The sequence below is a fragment of the Prunus persica genome, chromosome G1 (assembly GCF_000346465.2).
Source record: "Prunus persica cultivar Lovell chromosome G1, Prunus_persica_NCBIv2, whole genome shotgun sequence".
Lineage (NCBI taxonomy): Eukaryota > Viridiplantae > Streptophyta > Magnoliopsida > Rosales > Rosaceae > Prunus > Prunus persica.
In genome coordinates, this window is record NC_034009.1 from 21,943,845 (window position 1) to 21,964,869 (window position 21,025).

General features: G+C 40.0%; 1 protein-coding gene and 1 pseudogene across 1 annotated transcript; one reads left to right on the plus strand and one right to left on the minus strand.

Moving 5' to 3' along the window:
- LOC109946614 (zinc finger MYM-type protein 1-like) lies at nucleotides 428-2,191 on the plus strand. Its single transcript, XM_020554980.1, has 2 exons — nucleotides 428-2,043; nucleotides 2,121-2,191. Exons 1-2 carry the CDS (start codon nucleotides 494-496, stop codon nucleotides 2,122-2,124), a joined length of 1,554 nt encoding a protein of 517 aa, XP_020410569.1. The 5' UTR covers nucleotides 428-493; the 3' UTR covers nucleotides 2,125-2,191.
- Nucleotides 4,284-4,801, minus strand: LOC109946802 (annotated as a pseudogene).

The following is a 21,025-nucleotide window of genomic DNA, read 5'->3' on the forward strand; positions in this document are numbered from 1 at the left end:
TATGTAATGAAATTTATGGATATGAATCATATTGATTGATTGAGTTTATGCTTGAAATTTGTGGATATGATTCATATTGATATATTTTTTTTTATGTAATTAAATTTATGGATATGAATCATAGTGATAATCATATTAATGTAGATTGATTGAGTTTATGTTTGGTTGATAATATGAATTGATTGGGTATATTAAATATTGATTGCTATTTGATATGATAATTTGGTATATTGAATATTGATTTATATGGGTTTAGGGAGTATATTGAATATTGAGAGTGGGTTATTGAAATTTTAATATTCATATGATAATTTGGATAAAAATTAATGATTGATTGAATTAATTGATTTGTAGATTTATGGAACGATTCTTTAAAAGAAAATTATCTACGGATAGTTCTTCTCTGTGTAATCCAGGTAGTTCAAATGCAAGACCAATTGAAGTAGATGAGATCTTAGCTAATCTTCAAGCAGACCCTGGACTAAGAACTCGAATGGCGGATTATAGTCCTAATATTCGGGATGAGATCCGAAGAGCATATCTACAAAAGGGACCTTGTCAACCTAGAAGTTATAAATTCCCACAAACTAATCAATCAGGAATTAATAGACGCTTCATTGCTCATTGGTTTGATGATCATGATTGGTTGGAATATAGTATTGCTAAAGATGCTGCGTTTTGTCTTCATTGTTATCTCTTCAAATCTAATTTTGATCAAGTGGGTGGTGATGCATTCACTGGGGTAGGCTTCAATAATTGGAAGAAGGCGAAAGAAAGATTTAACCTTCATATTGGACCGGTTGGTAGTGTTCACAACCAAGCTAGAGAAGTTGCTTACAATTTGATGCATCAAACTACACACATTGAAACAATTGTGATCAAGCAAACAAGCCAAGCTCGCACGGCTTATCGCACTTGCTTGAATGCATCACTTAAGTGCACTAGGTATTTGTTGCGGCAAGGGCTTTCTTTTCGTGGTCATGATGAAAGTGCACAATCAAGTAATAAAGGGAATTATTTAGAGCTCTTGCAATTTCTTGCGGATCATGATGAAAAAGTTAAGGCCGTTGTGTTGGAAAATGCTCCGGGAAATTTAAAGTTAATAGCTCCTTCAATTCAAAAAGATCTTGTCAATTCTTGTGCCAAAGAAACCATTGATCTTATCTTGAGTGATGTAAAAGATAGATATTTTTCAATAATGGTGGATGAAGCACGTGATGTTTCAATAAAGGAGCAAATGGCGATGGTGTTGCGTTATGTGAATGACAAAGGACAAATAATTGAAAGGTTTGTGGGGGTTCAACATGTAACCGACACTACTTCAAGTGCACTAAAGGAAGCAATTGATGAATTCTTTTCTTCCGCGAATTTGAGCTTTTCCAAGCTACGAGGACAAGGTTATGATGGAGCTAGCAATATGAGAGGTGAGTTCAATGGCCTTAAGACAAAGATTTTGAGAGAACAACCTTGTGCATTTTATGTTCATTGCTTTGCTCATCAACTTCAACTAGCTCTTGTTGCGGTAGCAAAGAAAAACATTGATGTCAACTCTTTTTTCACAACGGCTAATAGTTTGGTTAATGTTGTTGGAGCATCTTGTAAGCGTCGCGATGCACTTAGAGCACAATACCAAGAAGAGCTTGTGAGAGCTTTTGAAGATGATTGTCTTATAACGGGGCGGGGCTTAAATCAAGAAAGGACTCTCAAACGTGCCGGCGATACACGATGGAACTCACATTATGGTACGTTGATTAGTATCATTTCTATGTTCCCATCTGTGGTGAATGTGCTTCAAATGATTGTTGATGATAATCCTAATGATAGTTCGGGTGAAGCCTATAAGTTATGGAGAGAAATACAATCTTTTGAGTTTGTGTTTCACTTATTTGTAATGAAAGCTATATTGGGAATAACAAACACTTTGTCTCTAGCATTGCAAAAGAAAGATCAAGACATTGTGAGTGCAATGAATTTAGTGAAAACATGCAAGGAAAACCTGCAGTTGATGAGGGATAATGAGTTTGAAGAATTGGTTGAGCAAGCATCCTCATTTTTTTACAAACATGATATTATAGTTCCTACCATGGATGAGGAATATGTAATTCCAGGGAGATCACGACGTAATGCTCCAATGAAGACAAATTATCATCGTTATCGTGTGGAGATCTTTATTCATGTAATTGATGGGCAACTGGCGGAGTTAAATGATCGCTTCAACGAGGTAAGTACTGAGTTACTTACTTGTTTGGCATGCTTGAGTCCAAAAAATAACTTTGTGGCTTTTGACAAATGAAAGCTAGTTCGTCTTGCTCAATTTTATCCTTATGATTTTTCGGATAGAGACTTATTGATGCTTGAAGATCAACTTGGTGTTTATGTTCATCATATGCGTTCAAGTAGTGATTTTTCTCAATTGGAAGGGATAAATAGTCTTGCGGAAAAAATGGTGGAGAAAGGAATGCATGAAATATTTCCTTTTGTGTATTTGCTTCTTACGTTGGCTTTGGTTTTACCGGTTGCAACTGCATCAGTGGAGAGGGCATTTTCCGCTATGAATATTATTAAAAATCCACTTCGCAATAGAATGGGAGATCAATGGTTGAATGATAGCTTGATTGTTTACATTGAGAGAGATGTTTTTGCTTGTATTGATAACGAAATTATAATGCAACGTTTTCAGAATATGAAAACTCGTCGTGGACAATTGTAACTTGTATTATTGGTTTTGTTATGAATTATGAATGGAAGTACTATCTTTCTATCTTTTTAGCATTATTTTCTTTGTAGAAAAATTTCAGACTTTTTACACTAAGCCCCCTTGGCTACATAATCCTGGATCCGCCACTGGTAGCATGTGAATTCGAAACATTTAAAAGCATATATCAACTAATAAAACACTAATCTTTGAATAAAACTTATTCAATATCAAATACTGTAACTGAATAGCATAAATTCATTTATTATGAAAACAAAAAGTCCACTCACAGCTAGTCCGAGCTCGCTGGACCTTTTGGAGGTCCCTCCTGCGGGTTAACTGGTGCCCGGGTGCCTGATTCAATTACCATAATAATATATATATATATAGATATATATATTAATAAAACTGCTCGATATAAATATGTAAATAAAACCTTAACCCCCGGCTCCTAGAAGTGCGTGCATCCAATTAAAGTTACTCATGTGCCCACTTTAACGTTCCTTTAAACCTAGGAAACAAGTCCCATGAGTCTGGTCTCAAACGGACGGTTGGTTTGGTCACAATCGCAAGATCAATGGTTTAAAACCATTGAACCCGGAAATCACACAAGATGCGAGATCCGTTCGAGGTCCAAACGTTATCCAAATTAAGATCCGCGAATTCCTACGCGCTCGTGACAACATGAGGATCATTCTAGGACAAAAACCTAACATTGACACCCTGGTGACGCGCTGCCACCGCCGGCGGGTGCATTGAGCAATTTTCCCGCGATCGGAAAACTCCAAACCGCCGGCCAATAATCACACCTACGGATTAAGCACATCAAGGGGAGTAACTTTATACCTTGGCTCGACGATCAATTCAAACTTTAAAGCCCTCGAATGAAGCTTTCTGTCTCTTGAAAAACCTAAAAAAATTTAGTTTCAAAATCAAAGAAATTGGAATGGATTCACGTTGTGTTTTCAAGGAATAACACAAAGGAAAGGTAGGAGAGTAGTTTGGGTGCAATTACCTGAGCTATGGCGGCTGGAATCCGCCGGAAAATACCTTGAAATTTCTGGGTTCGAAGCTGCCCGTTTTTGGGCTCAATTTTGGCTTGATTTTCTGGTTGATTCGCTTGGAATCAAGGCTGGATATGAGCATGTATGGGAAGAGGAGAGAGAGGCGAAGAATTTACAAGTTGTGGCACTCGATTTGGTGGCCAGACGGAGGAGAAATAGTTGTCTGAAAATGGCTATTCGAAACATTCATGAGAGGAAGAAGAAATCTGGGTTTAAAAATTCTGAACTTCAAAACATTTACGATTGTGCCACTGAACTTCTTTTGATCGTAACTTCTTCGTTACAACTCCGATTTGAGTCCACTCCGTGTCTACGGACTCGTTTCGTCGCACTCTACGCAACGATGCAAGTGGAATAGTCAAATTCTTTCTTGGTCAAAAAGTCAACTTTTCCTTTACTAGAATATTCTAAGGGCAAAAGTGTCATTTCCTCTTAAGAGTTTAATAGTTAAATATTAATGAAGGTTTGGGTTATTACAATCTACCCCCCTTATAAAAATTTCGTCCTCGAAATTTACGTACCTGTCACTCGAAGAGGTAAGGGTACTGTTCCCGCATTTGGTCCTTGGGTTCCTATGTGGCCTCTTCAACATTATGACTTCTCCACAAGACCTTCACAAGTGGGATCTCACTCGAACGCAATACTTGCGTCTTCAATCCAAAATCTGGACCGGTTGCTCTATATAAGTCAAATCTTCTTGTAATTCTATTGGTTGTTCTTCCAAAACATAGGAAGGATCAGAAATGTACTTCCGGAGCATCAAGACATGGAATACATCGTGCAACCGGGAAAGATCTGAAGGCAAAGCAAGCCTGTAAGCTACTGGGCCCACACGCTCCACGATCTCATATGGCTCAATATAGCGAGGACTTAGTTTTCCTCGCCTCCCAAATCTCATTACGCCCTTCCAAGGCAATAACTTCAGAAATACCCAATCACCAACCTCAAACTGGAGGTTTTTCCTTCTATTGTCTGCATAGCTCTTTTGTTGGTCCTGCGCTGCCTTGAGTCGTTCTCTAATTATTTTCACTTGTTCCTTCATCCGTTCAACATCATCTGACACTTCCAATCTGTGCTCACCTACTTCATCTCAATAAAATGGAGTTCTACACTGTTTCCCATATAAGGCATCAAATGGAGACATCTTGATACTCGCCTGATAACTGTTATTATAGGCAAACTCCATAAGTGGCAACTTCTCATCCTAGTCACCCTGAAACTGTAGTGCACAAGCTCTCAACATATCTTCTAAAGTCTGAATTATCCTCTCAGACTGACCATCTGTCTAGGGGTGAAATGCAGTACTAAACCACAACTAGGTTCCAAAAGCTTCATTTAACTTCGTCCAAAAATGGGAGGTAAACCGTGGATCTCTATCTGAAATAATAGATACTGGCACCCCATGAAGTCTCACTATCTCATCTATGAAGATCTTGGCCAACTTATTTAGTGTATAGTTTGCTCTCACCGGTAAAAAGTGGGCGGATTTGGTGAGTCGATCCACGATTACCCAAACTCCATCATGCTTATTCTGTATTCGGGGAAGCTTGAATACGAAATCCATAGTAAGATGTTCCCACTTCCATTCCGGAATCGGAAGTGGTTGTAACAACCCTGATGGTTTATGCCGTTCAGCTTTCACTTGCTGACAAATTAAGCACTTCTTAACATATTCTGCTATTTTTTTCTTCATAAAAGGCCACCAGTAGTGCTCTCTCAAAGTATGATACATCTTAGTACTTCCAGGGTGCATTGCAAAAGCTGAACCATGGGCCTCCTCAAGAATTTCCCTCTTTAAAGCTTCATCATTAGGGACATATAACCTGGTACCCACCATTAAAGCTCCATCATTTCTTACTGAACAGTCAGTTCTGTCACCATTCTCCACCTCTGCTCGTAGCGTGCAAATCAAAGGATCCTGTGATTGAGCGGTGAGTATTCGTTCCACTAGCACTGGTCTCACATGGAGAGTAGCTAAGAGTGCTCCCTGCTTATCCACACCTAGTTCAACTCTGAGCTTCCTCATTTCTACTATTAATGGCACATACCTACCTCGAAGATAAGCTACAGATCCGGAGGATTTCCTGCTGAGTGCATCAGCCACAACATTAGCTCTTCCCGGGTGATGCTCGATGGTACAATCATAATCTTTAATCAACTCTAGCCATCTCTTTGCCTCAAATTCAGTTCCTTCTGGGTGAATAAATACTTTAAACTCTTGTGATCCGTAAAAATCTGACATGTTTCTCCATAGAGATAATGTCTCCAAATCTTCAAGGCAAAAACCACTGCAGCTAATTCCAAATCATAAACAGGATAATTCAACTCATGCTTATTTAGTTGCCTAGAAGCATAAGCAATCACCCGACCATGCTGCATTAGCACACAACCAAGTCCGTGTTGGAATGCATCACTGTAGATAACGAAATTCCCACTATCATCTGGAAGTGCCAAAACCGGAGCGGTGGTTAACCTAGTCTTGAGTTCATTAAAGCTCTTCTCACACTCATCTAACCATTCAAACTTAACTCCTTTTCTTATCAAATGAGTGAGAGGCGCCGCTATGGCAGAAAAACCTTCTACAAAGCGACGATTATACCCGGCTAACCCAAGGAAACTCCGTACCTCAGTAACACTGGTAGGTCGTGACCAGTTCACTACTACCTTAATCTTCTGGGGATCTACATATATACCCTCTGCAGAGATCACATGTCCCAAGAAACTAACTCTGTCTAACCAGAACTGACACTTGCTGAATTTGGCATACAACTGCCTCCTCCTCAAAGTCTTTAGCACAATATGCTTCATGTGTGCCTTCTGACTCTTAGAATACACCAGAATGTCGTCTATGAATACAATCATAAAGCGATCCAAGTAACGTCGGAACAACCTGTTCATGAGATCCATAAACGCAGCTGGCGCATTGGTCAACCCAAATGGCATCACTAGGAACTCATACTGCCTATACCTCGTTCGAAAAGTTGTCTTAGGCACATCCTCTTCTCTAATATGTAATTGATGATACCTAGATCTCAAATTGATCTTAGAGAATACCTTGGCACCCTTCAGCTGGTCAAATAAATCATCAATACGGGGCAAAGGATACTTATTCCACACCGTGACCTTGTTCAGCTGCCTGTAGTCAATGCATAACCTCATGGTGCCATCCTTCTTCTTAACAAACAGCACTGGAGCACCCCAAGGGGAAAAACTAGGTCGGATGAAGCCCTTATCTACTAGCTCCTGCAACTGAATCTTTAATTCCTTCAACTCCGCTAGTGCCATTCTGCATGGTGCTTGAGATATAGGATTCGTTCCTAGAACGAGCTCAATGGTGAACTCGATCTCCCTGTGAGGAGGTAACCCAGGAAGATCCTCGGGGAATACATCCGGAAATTCCTGTACCACTAGAATATCTTCCAATCTCTGCCCATGATCTCTGGTATCAATCACATGTGCTAAATATCCTGAGCACCCTTTTCTGAGCAACCATTTTGCCATCATAGCTGAAATGAGGCAAGATGGAAGCACTCTGCGCTTGCCATAAAAAGTCACTTCAGGTCATCTGAGACTACAGAATACAACCTTTTTCCTGAAACAATCTACTGAGGCATGATGCTTGGCCAACCAATCCATGCTTAAAATGACATCCAAGTCAACCAGTCCCAAAGGAATCAAATCTGCTTCCAGAAATACATCTCCCACTAGCACTGTACTATCTCGATACACCGTACCTACTTGAAAAATCTCTCCTGTAGGTACAGAGATCGCCAGTTCGTTCCGTAGGGCTGAAAGTCTTACATTAGCATTGTGGGCAAAATTAGGTGTGACAAATGAGTGCGTAGCCCCAGGGTCAATCAAAACTCTAGCAGGGATTCCAAAAACTGGTAAAATACCTGTGAACACGTCTAGTGATGCCTGTGCTTCCTGCTGGGACATATTGTACACTCTGCCTGTGGGTCTGAAATGTCCACCCCGTCCCTTCTGCTGACTACCACCTAGGCTGGCTACACTGGTTTGGGCCCCACCGCTGGAAGAGGCCCCTAGGAACTGTGATGTCCCCTGTGATCTGCCCTGAGTGCCTATCTCCTGAGGCGATGCGACTATAGCCTCTCCACCCTAAAGCAATATCGGGCACTGCCTCAGAAAATGTCCAGACTGACCTGTTGGTAATTTTTAACAACAATATTAAAACCTTGCAAGTGCACAAATCAAATGATAGTATAGTAAGCAAGCAAAGGTCGATCCCACGGAGATTGTGATCTAAAGAGATGTTTATCAATGTCACGCAATGAAAATCAAAACAAAGGACTTCCAAACACACACCAATACCAAGGGGGTTTTGATTTGATTTTGTGAATAAAACAAAATAAGGAAAAGAAAACAAAACAGAATTTAAATTAGAGTTTAAGAGAAATTGGTTTAAAATCAATCAAGAACAATAGCTAGGACTTACTATCCACCTCCAAACAATCAATCAATCCATAAACAACAATAGATAATCAATTTCTAGCAAGCATATGATGACGACACTCACAACAAGATCATGGCATTTGACTCGAGTTGTATGATTCTCTCTTAAGTGTATGTAAAGTGTATGGCATTTACATCAATACGTGTATTTCTTAATTGAAATCTAGATGGCATTTACTCAAATTAACAATCAAGAATCCATTAGAATAAAAGAGAATATGAGTGTCACAAAAACCCTAAAACATGGCATTTGTTATTAGGAATTCAAGAATCGATTTTTCATAACTAGTTCTTAACCCAATTATTCGTTGCAAATAAGAACACATTCAATATGGCAATTGACCTATGTTCTACAACAATTTAATTCCAATACATGCTTCTAAGTTAGCTACTCAAAGAAACAAAATATCAAAATTCACATAACATAGAGAAACCGAAATCATCACGCTTGTAGAAACTAAAAATCCATTAAACTTGTTTATAAAATTGAAATCATGTTTAGGGCTTCAAGATTAAGCCCTAACTAACAAGAAATTAGTTACTCATGGTCTTGGATGAACTCAAAAATAAATATACAAGAACTGAAAATTAAAAGAAAGAAGGAAAAAAAAGAACTCGTTGGCAGCTTTCTCCTCTTGCGCGGTTGATCTCTTTAGGACGTGAATCCTTTGTATCAGGCCTTGGCTCGTCTTTTATATCACTTATATCAGAGTTCTAAACCCAAAAATTAACTGAAAAGTCGTCCAAGAAGTCTTGGTAAACAAGGAATCCAAATAGGAAAGTAAAAATCACAATTCCTAACTCCACTGGGAAATATAGCTCAGCCTAATATTCACACGATTTGGGGATCTTCAGCCTTGTAGAAAAAGCATTAAAAATATATTTTAGAAAGATAAATGTCTTATCTTTCCAACCATATATAGTACGTAACTTGGAAAATTCGGGAAGGCTTCCGTTTCTTCACATTCACGTAACATGTACAAAACTGTCCTGTCTGCACGTGGGCTAACTTTACTTGTAATACTGTACCAATTGGCTTGGTAGAAAATTCTAGAAAAATCCTAGATTGAACTTCAAGATGTTAGCTTTCATCTCCAATTGGTCTTATGCTAAAATTCCTCCGAAAAGTTTATTTTCCCTTAAAAATCTTCTAAGAGCGCAGAAAAGCTGAAAATCAGAAAAGTAAAGTAATAAGCCTTTTTAAATTTAATTCTCTTACAAAACCTAAGTAAAAAGAGTATATAAATGAGTATATTTATGGACTTATGATGACCACAATAGAAACATCCAGTAGTGCCCTGTCGGCAAGTCCCAGTATGATACCTACCAAACTCAGCACACTGAGGATTCCTCCTCTTACCAGAAGCTGACTGTAGCTGTCTCCCAGAACCTCTAGCTGTACTACCCCCGAAGCGTTTCCCAGAACTGCCACTCTGGTTGGAACCTCCACTAGAACTGACTCTAGGTCGAAAACCTCCATAACTGCGGCCACTAGATGACCCAGAGCTGTAACTGCCTTTCTTGGATGACCCCTGACTAGGACCACCCATATCAAACTGTCTCCTCCGAGGTCCACCCCGCGCTCTGACCATCATCTGGCTGCTCTCTATCAGCGAAGCAGACATCACCAAAACCCCAAAATTATTCAACCGCTGGCTAATCACAATATCTCTAATGGAGGCCTTCAACCCTCTAGTAAACAACTGACATTTCTTATTCTCATCGTCGACTAGTGGAACACAGTACTTAGACAGTTCATTGAACTTTTTCTCATACTCAAGTACGGTCATTGTCCCCTGTTCCAGCTGCAAAAATTGCTTCATTTTCAAATTCTGGTAGGCCTATGGGTAGTACTGACAGTCAAATGCAGCTCGAAATACTTTCCATGTGATGGCTGACGAATCCCGATATCTCCTTTTAACAAACTCCCACCAATGTCTAGTATTCCTGATCAAAAAGAAAGTGGCCAGAGTTACCCTACGGTTCTGTGGAACGGTCATCACCTTCATGATCCGCTCCATCCTCTCCATCCACTCTTCAACCAATGCTGGGTCGCCATCACCATCAAAATATGTGGCCCCAATCCTCTGAGCTTGGTCAGCATAGCCCAGAGAGGGATCTCTGGACTGCCCAGTCCTGGATAGAGCCTAAGTCAACAACTCCAAAGTCTGCTGAAAATTAGGATCTCCTGGCATAGTGGGCATGGCAGGTAAGGCCCCTGATGGGCCTCCAACAAAAGACTGCTCTACCGATTCTGGTACCAGTGCAGGAATAGGAAATTCCTCTTGCTCAGGAAGGATGTTCTGTCCCCTAACTCGGGACGACTGTTTGGTCCCTCTACGGAAGCCACCACGTTTAGGGCCCATGCTCACTGTCACAAGAAACAATTGTTCAGTAAAATTGGAAAGCACAAAGTGCGGAGTCTACAGGAAGTTAAACCTAATGCTCTGATACCAAGTTGATAGGACCCGACCTAAATTCTCCTTTGGAATTCGAGCCGAACCCTGTTCGTGATCGACACCTGGCGGGTGCCGAGCACAAATGACCTGGTTGCCCTTCTGGTTACAAACTTAATTTCATTTTAGCCTTGACTTCTACCGAAAATTCGGCAGAGTCTCCCCTGTAATTTGTTCAATCCCCAAAATTACACCTGTCAAAACAAGCATATATACACAACCCAACTTCCAGCATGCGTATATATATACAATCAACAGTAAAGTTCGAGCCCAGGGGCAATATCAGAGCATCTATACAGGTTAATTTACAAGAAGAACATTTGGAGGGTCAAGGACCCTACACTAAGCTGAAGAGATGCAGGAAGTGGAAACTGCCCTGTGGTGGCTTTCAGATGCACGTCTACAGCCTGGGGGCGCAAAACATTTAAAAGGTGAGTGGACCCAAAAACAAGGTTTTAAGAAAAATAGCATAAGAATACACGAACCCTACTGTAAAAACAGTTATACAAAACTAATTCATTCTTTAAATCATATACATACTGAAATCCATGCACTCATATATATAAATATATGTCAAGCGTACTCATATCATCTTTAAACTCTTACAAGCACTGAAATCAGTTTAAAACTACCACCTAGGTGTACCCCTTAAATTCTGTCAATTCCTGATAATCCGTCAATTCCCCTGGCAGGTCTCGGTGACACAAAGTCAACCCAAGCCGTAAACTGGTAGGGTTCAGGGGACCGTAGTCAGCCTAATCAGCATTCCTGGCTCCCACGGTCCCGGCGTCCCCGAAGCTCGTGAGGCAAATGTCAAGCGCGCTGACAAAACTAAAGGCAACCTGGATGTCCGTGGACATCGTCATATCCGAAGGCAACCTGTTTCTATAACTGGGTACCTAAGGTGGCTTAAGAAAATCTAAAATCTCTGAAAAATATGATAAATAACTGAATTTCTGTTAAATCTAGAACTTTGCTGCCATTTACCTGTTATTTAGCTAAAATTTCCTTTTCCTATATACGTAACGGATATCTCACTCGGTAGCATGTGAATTCGAAACATTTAAAAGCATATATCAACTAATAAAACACTAATCTTTGAATAAAACTTATTCAAGATCAAATACTGTAACTGAATAGCATAAATTCATTTTATGAAAACAAAGAGTCCACTCATAGTTGGTCCGAGCTCGCTGGACCTTTTGGAGGTCCCTCATGCGGGTCAACTGGTGCCCGGGTGCCTGATTCAATTACCATAATAATATATATATTAATAAAACTGCTCGATATAAATATGTAAATAAAACCCTGATCCCTGGCTCCTAAAAGTGCGTGCATCCAATTAAAGTTACTCCTATGCCCGCATTAACGTTCCTTTAAACCTAGGACACAAGTCCCATGAGTCTGGTCTCAAACAGACGGTTGGTTTGGTCACAATCGCACGATCAATGGTTCAAAACCATTGAACCCGGAAATCATACAAGATGCGAGATCCGTTCGAGGTTCAAACGTTATCCAAATTAAGATCCGAGAATTCCTACGCGCTTGTGACAACACGAGAATCATTCTAGGACAAAAACCTAACATTGATACCCCGGTGACGCGCTGGTACACTTCGCCACCGCCGGCGGGTGCATTGAGCAATTTTTCGGCGATCGGAAAACTCCAAACAGCTGGCCAATAATCACACCTACGGATTAAGCACATCAAGGGGAGTAACTTTATACCTTGGCTCGACGATCAATTCAAACTTTAAAGCCCTCGAAAGATGCTTCCTGTCTCTTGAAAAATCTAAAAAAATTTAGTTTTAAAATCAAAGAAATTGGAATGGATTCACGTTGTGTTTTCAAGGAATAACACAAAGGGAAGGTAGGAGAGTAGTTTGGGTGCAATTACCTGAGCTAGGGCAGCTAGAATCCGCCGGAAAATACCTCGAAATTTCTAGGCTCGAAGCTGCCCGTTTTCGGGCTCAATTTTGGCTCGATTTTCTGTTGATTCACTTGGAATCAAGGCTGGATATGAGTATGTATGGGAAGAGGAGAGAGAGGCAAAGAGTTTGCAAGTTGTGGCGCTCGATTTGGTGGCCAGACGGAGGAGAAATGGTTGTCTGAAAATGGCTGTTCGAAACATTCATAAGAGGAAGAAGAAATCTGGGTTTAAAACTTCTGAACTTCGAAAAATTTACGATTGTGCCACAGAACTTCTTTTGATCGTAACTTTTTCGTTGCAACTCCGATTTGAGTCCACTCCGTGTCTACGGACTCATTTCGTCGGGCTCTACGCAACGATGCAAGCGGAATAGTCAAATTCCTTCTCTGTCAAAAAGTCAACTTTTACTTTACTAGAATATTCTAAGGACAAAAGTGTCCTTTCCTCTTAATAGTTTAATAGTTAAATATTAATTAAGGTTTGGGTTGTTATATCCAATGGCTAAAACTATAAAATACACCAACCACTCCATTTCATAACGAACTTCGTACGAACTTGAATTGTCCAATTTCATGGACCAATCGATATCGGATTGAGTCCAAAACTTTGGGAACATCATAATATGCTTGGAGGAGTCATTTGGTGACTTTTGAGTGAAATGCAATGGCTGAAACTATGCAATACACCAACTACTCCATTTCATAACGAACTTCGAACGAACCTGAATTGTCCAATTTCATGGACCAATCGATATAGGATTGAGTCCAAAACTTGGGGACCATCATAATATGGTGGGAGGAGTCATTAGGTGGGTATTGAGTGAAATCGAATCTCTAGAACTATGCAATTCACCAACCACTCCATTTCATAATGAACTTCGTATGAACCTAAATTCTCCAATTTCATGGACCAACCGATATCAGAAATTGGACCAACTGATATCAGATTGAGTCCAAAACTTGGGCACATCATAATATGGTGGAAGGAGTCATTAGGTGGGTATTGAGTGAAATCAAATCTCTAGAACTATGCAATTCACCAACCACTCCATTTCATAATGAACTTCGTATGAACCTAAATTCTCCAATTTCATGGACCAACCGATATCAGAAATTGGACCAACCGATATCAGATTGAGTCCAAAACTTGGGAACATCATAATGTGGTGGGAGGAGTCATTTGGTGGGCTTTGAGTGAAATCCAATCTCTAGAACTATGCAAGACATCAACCACTCCATTTCATAACGAACTTCGTACGATCCTGAATTGTCCAATTTCATGGGGCAATCGATATCGGATTGAGTCCAAAACTTGGGGAACATCATAATATGGTGGGAGGAGTCATTAGGTGGGTTTTGAGTGAAATCCAATCCCTAGAACTATGCAATGCACCAACCACTCCATTTCATAATGAACTTCGTACGAACCTAAATTGTCCAATTTCATGGACCAACCGATATCAGATTGAGTCCAAAACTTGGGAACATCATAATATGGTGGGAGGAGTCATTTGGTGGGTTTTGAGTGAAATCCAATCGCTAGAACTATGCAATACACCAAGCACGCCATTTCATAACGAACTTCTTACGAACCTAAATCGTCCAATTTCATGGACCAATCGATATCTGATTGAGTCCAAAACTTGGGGAACATCATAATATGGTGGGAGGAATCATTTGGTGCTTTTTGAGTGAAATCCAATCTCTACAACTATGCAATACAACAACCACTCTATTTCATAACGAACTTCGTACGAACCTAAATTGTCCAATTTCATGGACCAATCGATATCGGATTCAGTCCAAAACTTAGGGAACACCATAATATGATAGGAGAAGTCATTTGGTGGGTTTTGAGTGAAATCCAATTTCTAGAACTATGCAATACACCAACCACTCTATTTCAGAACGAACTTCGTATGAACCTATATTGTCCAATTTCATGGACCAATCCATATCGGATTGAGGCCAAAACATGGGGAACATCATAATATGGTGGGAGGAGTCATTTTGTGGGTTTTGGGTGAAATGCAATCTCTAGAACTAGGCAATACACCAACCTCTCCACTTCAGAACGAACTTCGTACGAACCTAAATTGTCCAATTTCATGGACCAATTGATATCAGATTGAGTCCAAAACTTGGGGAACATTATAATATTAGGGGAGGAGTCATTTGGTGGGTTTTGAGTGAAATCCAATAGCTAAAACTATGCAATACACCAACCACTACATTTCATAAGGAACTTCGTAAAACCCTGAATTGTCCAATTTCATGGGCCAATCGTTATCGGATTGAGTCCAAAACTTGGGGAACATCATAATATGATGGGAGGAGTCATTCGGTGGGTTTTGAGTGAAATTCAATGGCTACAACTATGCAATACACCAACCACTCCATTTCATAACGAACTTCGTAAAACCCTGAATTGTCCAATTTCATGGACCAATCGTTTATCGGATTGAGTCCAACACTTGGGGAACATCATAATATGACGGGATGAGTCATTTGGTGGGTTCTGAGTGAAATCCGATGGCTATAACTATGCAATACACCAACCACTCCATTTCATAACGAACTTCGTACGAACCTGAATTGTCTAATTTCATGGACCAATCGATATCAGATTGAGTCCAAAACTTAGGGAACACCATAATATTATGGGAGAAGTCATTTGGTGGGTTTTCAGTGAAATCCAATTTCTAGAACTATGCAATACACCAACCACTCTATTTCAGAACGAACTTCGTACGAACCTATATTGTCCAAGTTCATGGACCAATCCATATCGGATTGAGGCCAAAACATGGGGAACATCATAATATGGTGGGAGGAGTCATTTGGTGGGTTTTGGGTGAAATCCAATCTCTAGAACTATGCAATACACCAACTGCTCCACTTCAGAACGAACTTCGTACGAACCTAAATTGTCCAATTTCATGGACCAATCGATATTGGATTGAGTCCAAAACTTGGGGAACATTATAATATGAAGGGAGGAGTCATTTGGTGGGTTTTGAGTGAAATCCAATCTCCACAACTATGCAATACACCAACCAATCCATTTCATAATGAACTTCGTACGAACTGAATTGTCCAATTTCAAGGACATATCGATCTCGGATTGCGTCCAAAACTTGGTGAACATCATAATATGATGGGTTGGAGTCGTTTGGTGAGTTTTAAATGAAATTCAATGGCAAAAACTATGCAATACACCACGAACTCCATTTCATAACGAAATTCGTACGAACCTGAGTTGTCCAATTTCATGGACCAATCGATATCGGATGGAGTCCAAATCTTGGGGAACATCATAATGTGTTAAGAGGAGTCATTTGGTGGGTTTTGAGTGAAATCTAATCTCTAGAACTATGCAATACACCAACCACTCCATTTTAGAACGAACTACGTGCGAACCCAAATTGTCCAATTTCATGGACCAATCGATATCGGATTGAGTCCAAAACTTGTGGAACATCATAATATGATGGGTTGCAGTCGTTTGGTGAGTTTTGAATAACGAACTTCGTACGAACAATGGCTAAAACTATTCAATACACCACCCACTCCATTCCATAACGAACTTCGTACTAACCTGAATTGTAAAATTTCATGGACCAATCGTTATCGGACTTAGTCCAAAACTTTGGGAACATCATAACATGGTGAGAGGAGTCATTTGTTGACTTTTGAGTGAAATCCAATGGCTAAAACTATGCAACACACCAACCACTCCATTTCATAACGAACTTCGTAAAACCTTGAATTGTCCAATTTCATGGACCACTCGTTATCGGATTGAGTCCAAAACTTAGGGAACATCATAATATGATGGGAGGAGTCATTCGGTGGGTTCTGAGTGAAATCCAATGGCTACAACTATGCAATACACCAACCACTCCATTTCATAACGAACTTCGTACGAACATGAGTTGTCCAATTTCATGGACCAATCCATCTCGGATTGAGTCTAAAACTTGGGGAACACCATAATATGGTGGGAGGAGTCATTTGGTAGATTTGGAGTGAAATCCAATCTCTAGAACTATGCAATACACCAACCACTCCATTTCTGAACGAACTTCGTACGAACGTGAATTGTCCAATTTCATGACCAATCGATATCGGATTGAGTCCAAAACTGGTTAACATCAAAATACGATGGGTTGGAGTCATTTGGTGAGTTTTAAATGAAGTCCAATGGCTAAAACTATGCAATACACCACCCACTGCATTTCATAACGAACTTCGTACGAACGTGAATTGTCCAATTTCATAGACCATCGGATTAAGTCCAAAACTTGGGGAAAATCATAATATGGTGGGAGGAGTCATTTGGTGGGCTTTGGGTGAAATCTAATCTCTAGAACTATGCAACACACCAACCACTCCATTTCAGAACGAACTCCATACGAACTTAAATTGCCCAATTTCATGGACCAATCGATATCGGATTGAGGCCAAAACCTGGGGAACATCAAAATATGGTGGGAGGTGTCATTTAGTGGGTTTTGAGTGAAATCCAGTCTCTAGAACTATGCAATACACCAGCCACTCCATTTCATAACGAACTTCGTACGAACCTGAACTGTCCAATTTCATGGACCAATCGATATCGGTTTGAGTCCAAAACTTGGGGAATATCATCATATGGAAGGGGGAGTCATTTGGTGGGTTTTGAGTGAAATCTAATCACTAGAACTATGCAATACACCAACCACTCTATTTCAGAACGAACTTCGTACGAACCTAAATTGTCCAATTTCATGGACCAATCGATATCGGATTGAGTCCAGAACTTGGGGAATATCATAATATGGTGCGAGGAGTCATTTGGTGGGTTTGGAGTGAAATCCAATCTCTACAACTATGCAATACACCGACCACTCCATTTCAGAACGAATTTTGTACGAACCTGAATTGTCAAATTTTAGGGACCAATCGATTTCGGATTGAGTACAAAACTTGGGGAAGATCATAATTTGACGGGTGGACTCATTTAGTGAATTTTGAATGAAATCCAATGGCTAAAACTATGCAATACACCACCCACTCCATTTCGTAACGAACTTCGTACGAACCTGAATTGTCCAATTTGATGGTTATGAGTGAAGTCCAATCTCTAGAACTATTCAATACACTAACCACTTCATTTCAGAACGAACTTCCTACGAACCTGAATTATCCTATTTCATGGACCAATCGATATCATATTGAGTCCAAAACTTGGGGAACATCATAATATGGTGGGAGGAGTCATTTTGGAGACTTTTGAGCGAAATCCAATGGCTAAACTATGCAATACACCAACCACCCCATTTCATAACTAACTTTGTACGAACCTGAATTGTCAAATTTCATGGACCAATCGATATCGGATTGAGTCAAAAACTTGAGGAACACCATAATATGATGATAGCTATCATTTGGTGGGTTTTGAGTGAAATCCAATGGCTACAACAACGCAATACAACTGCCACTCCATTTCATAACGAACTTCGTACGAATGTGAATTGTTCAATTTCATGGACCAATCGATATCGGATTGAGTACAAAACTTGGGGAACATCACAATATGATAGGTGGAGTCATTTGGTGAATGTTGAGAGAAATCCAATAGATAAAACTATGCAATACACCACCCACTCCATTTCATAACGAACTTCGTATGAACCTGAATTGTCCAATTTCATGGACCAATGGATATCGGATTGAGTCCAAAACTTGGGGAACATCATAATATGGTGGATGAAGTCATTTGGTGACTTTTGATTGAAATCCAATGGCTAAAACTTTGAAATACACAAACCACTCCATTTCAAAACGAACTTTATACGAACCTGAATTGTCCAATTTGATGCACCAATCGATATCGGATTGAGTCCAAAACTTGGGGAACATCATAATATGATGGGAGGAGTCATTGGTGGGTTTTGAGCGAAATCCAATCTTTAGAACTACGCAATACACAAACCACTCCATTTCAGAACGAACTTCGTATGAACCTAAATTGTCCAATTTCATGGACCAATCGATATAGGATTGAGTCCAAAACTTGGGGAACATCACAATATGGTGGGAGGAGTCATTTGGTGGGTTTTGAGTGAAATCCAATCTCTAGAACTATGCAATACACCAACCACTCCATTTCATAACGCATTTCGTACGAACCTGAATTGTCCAATTTGATGGACCAATCGATATCAAATTGAAGCCAAAACATGGGGAACATCATATTATGATGGGTGATGTCATTTGGTGAGTTTTGAATGAAATCCAATGGCTAAAACTATGCAATACACCAACCACTCCATTTCATAACGCACTTCGTACGAACCTGAATTGTCCAATTTCATGGACCAATCGATATCGGATTGAGTCCAAAACTTGGGGAACACCACAATATGGTCGGAGGAGTCATTTGGGGGGTTTTGAGTGAAATCCAATCTCTAGAACTATGCAATACAACAACCACTGCATTTCATAACGAACTTCGTACGAACCTGAATTTTCCAATTGCATGGACCAATTGATTTGGGATTGAGTACAAAACTCGGGGAACATCAAAATTGATGGGTGGAGTCATTTAGTGAGTTTTGAATGAAATCCAACCACTAAAACTATGCAATACACCAACCACTCTATTTCAAAACGAACTCCGTAGGAACCTGAATTGTCCAATTTCGTGGACCAATCGACATCGGATTGAGTCCAAAACTTGGGGAACAACATAATATGGTGGGAGAAGTCCGTTGGCGGGTTTTGAGTGAAATCGAATCCCTACAACTGTGCAATACACCAACCACTCCATTTCAGAACGAACATTGTACGAACCTGAATTATCCAATTTCATGGGCCAATCGATACCGGATTGAGTCCAAAACCTGGGGAACATCATAACATGGTTGGAGGAGTCATTTGGTGGGTTTTGAGTGAAATAAAATCTCTAGAACTATACAATACACCAACCACTCCATTAGAGAACGAACTTCGTACGAACCTAAATTGTCCAATTTCATGGACCAATCGATATCGAATTGAGTCCAAAACTTGGGGAACATCACAATATGGTGGGAGGAGTCATTTGTTGGGTTTTGAGTGAAATCCAATCTCTACAACTATGCAATACACCAACCACTCCATTTCATAACGTACTTCGTACGAACCTGAATTGCCCAAATTCATGGACCAATCGATATCAGATTGAGTCCAAAACTTGGGGAACATCATAATATGGTGGGAAGATTCATTAGGTGGGTATTGAGTGAAATCCGATCTCTAAAACTATGCAATGCACCAACCACTCCATTTCATAATGAACTTCGTACGAACCTAAATTGTCCAATTTCATGGACCAACAGATATCGGATTGAGTCCAAAACTTGGGAACATCATAATATGGCGGGAGGAGTCAGTTGGTGACTTTTGAGTGAAATCCAATGGCTAAAACTTTGCAATACACCAACCACTCCATTTCAAAATGAACATCGTACGAACCTGAATTGTCCAATTTCCTGGACCAATCGACATCGGATTGAGTCCAAAACTTGGGGAACATCATAATATCGTGGGAGGAGTCAGTTAGTGGAAGTGAAATCCAATGGCTACAACTATGCAATACTCCTACCACTCCATTTCATAACGAACTTCGTACGAACTTGAATTGTCCAATTCATGGACCAATCGATATCGGATTGAGTCCAAAACTTGGGGAACGTCGTAATATGGTGGGAGGAGTCATTTGGTGACTTTTGAGTGAAATCCAATGGCTAAAACTATGCAATACACCAACCACCCCATTTCAGAACGAACTTCATACGAACCTGAATTGTCCAATGTCAGGGACCAATCGATATCGGATTAAGTCCAGAACTTGAGGAACATCATGATAAGGTGGGAGGAGTCATTTGGTGACTTTTGAGTGAAATCCACTGGCTAAAACTATGCAATAAATCGACCACTCCATTTCATAACGAACTTCGTACAAACCTGAATTGTCCAATTTCATGGTGGGAGGATTCACTTGGTGGGTTTTGAGTGAAATCTAATCTCTATAACAATACAATACACCAACAACTCCATTTCATAACGAACTTTGTACGAACCTGAACTATCCAATTTCATGGACCTGTCGATATCGGATTGAGAACAAAACTTGGGGAAAACATAAGATGGTGGGAGGAGTCATTTGTTGGATTTTGAGTGAAATCCAATCTCTAGAACTATGCAATACACCAACCACTCCATTTCATAACGAACTTCGTACGAACCTGAATGGACCAATTTCATGGACCAATCTATATCGGATTGAGTCCAAAACTTGGGGAACATCATAATATGGTGGGAGGAGTCATTTGGTGACTTTTGAGTGAAATTCAATGGTTAAAACTATGCAATACACCAACC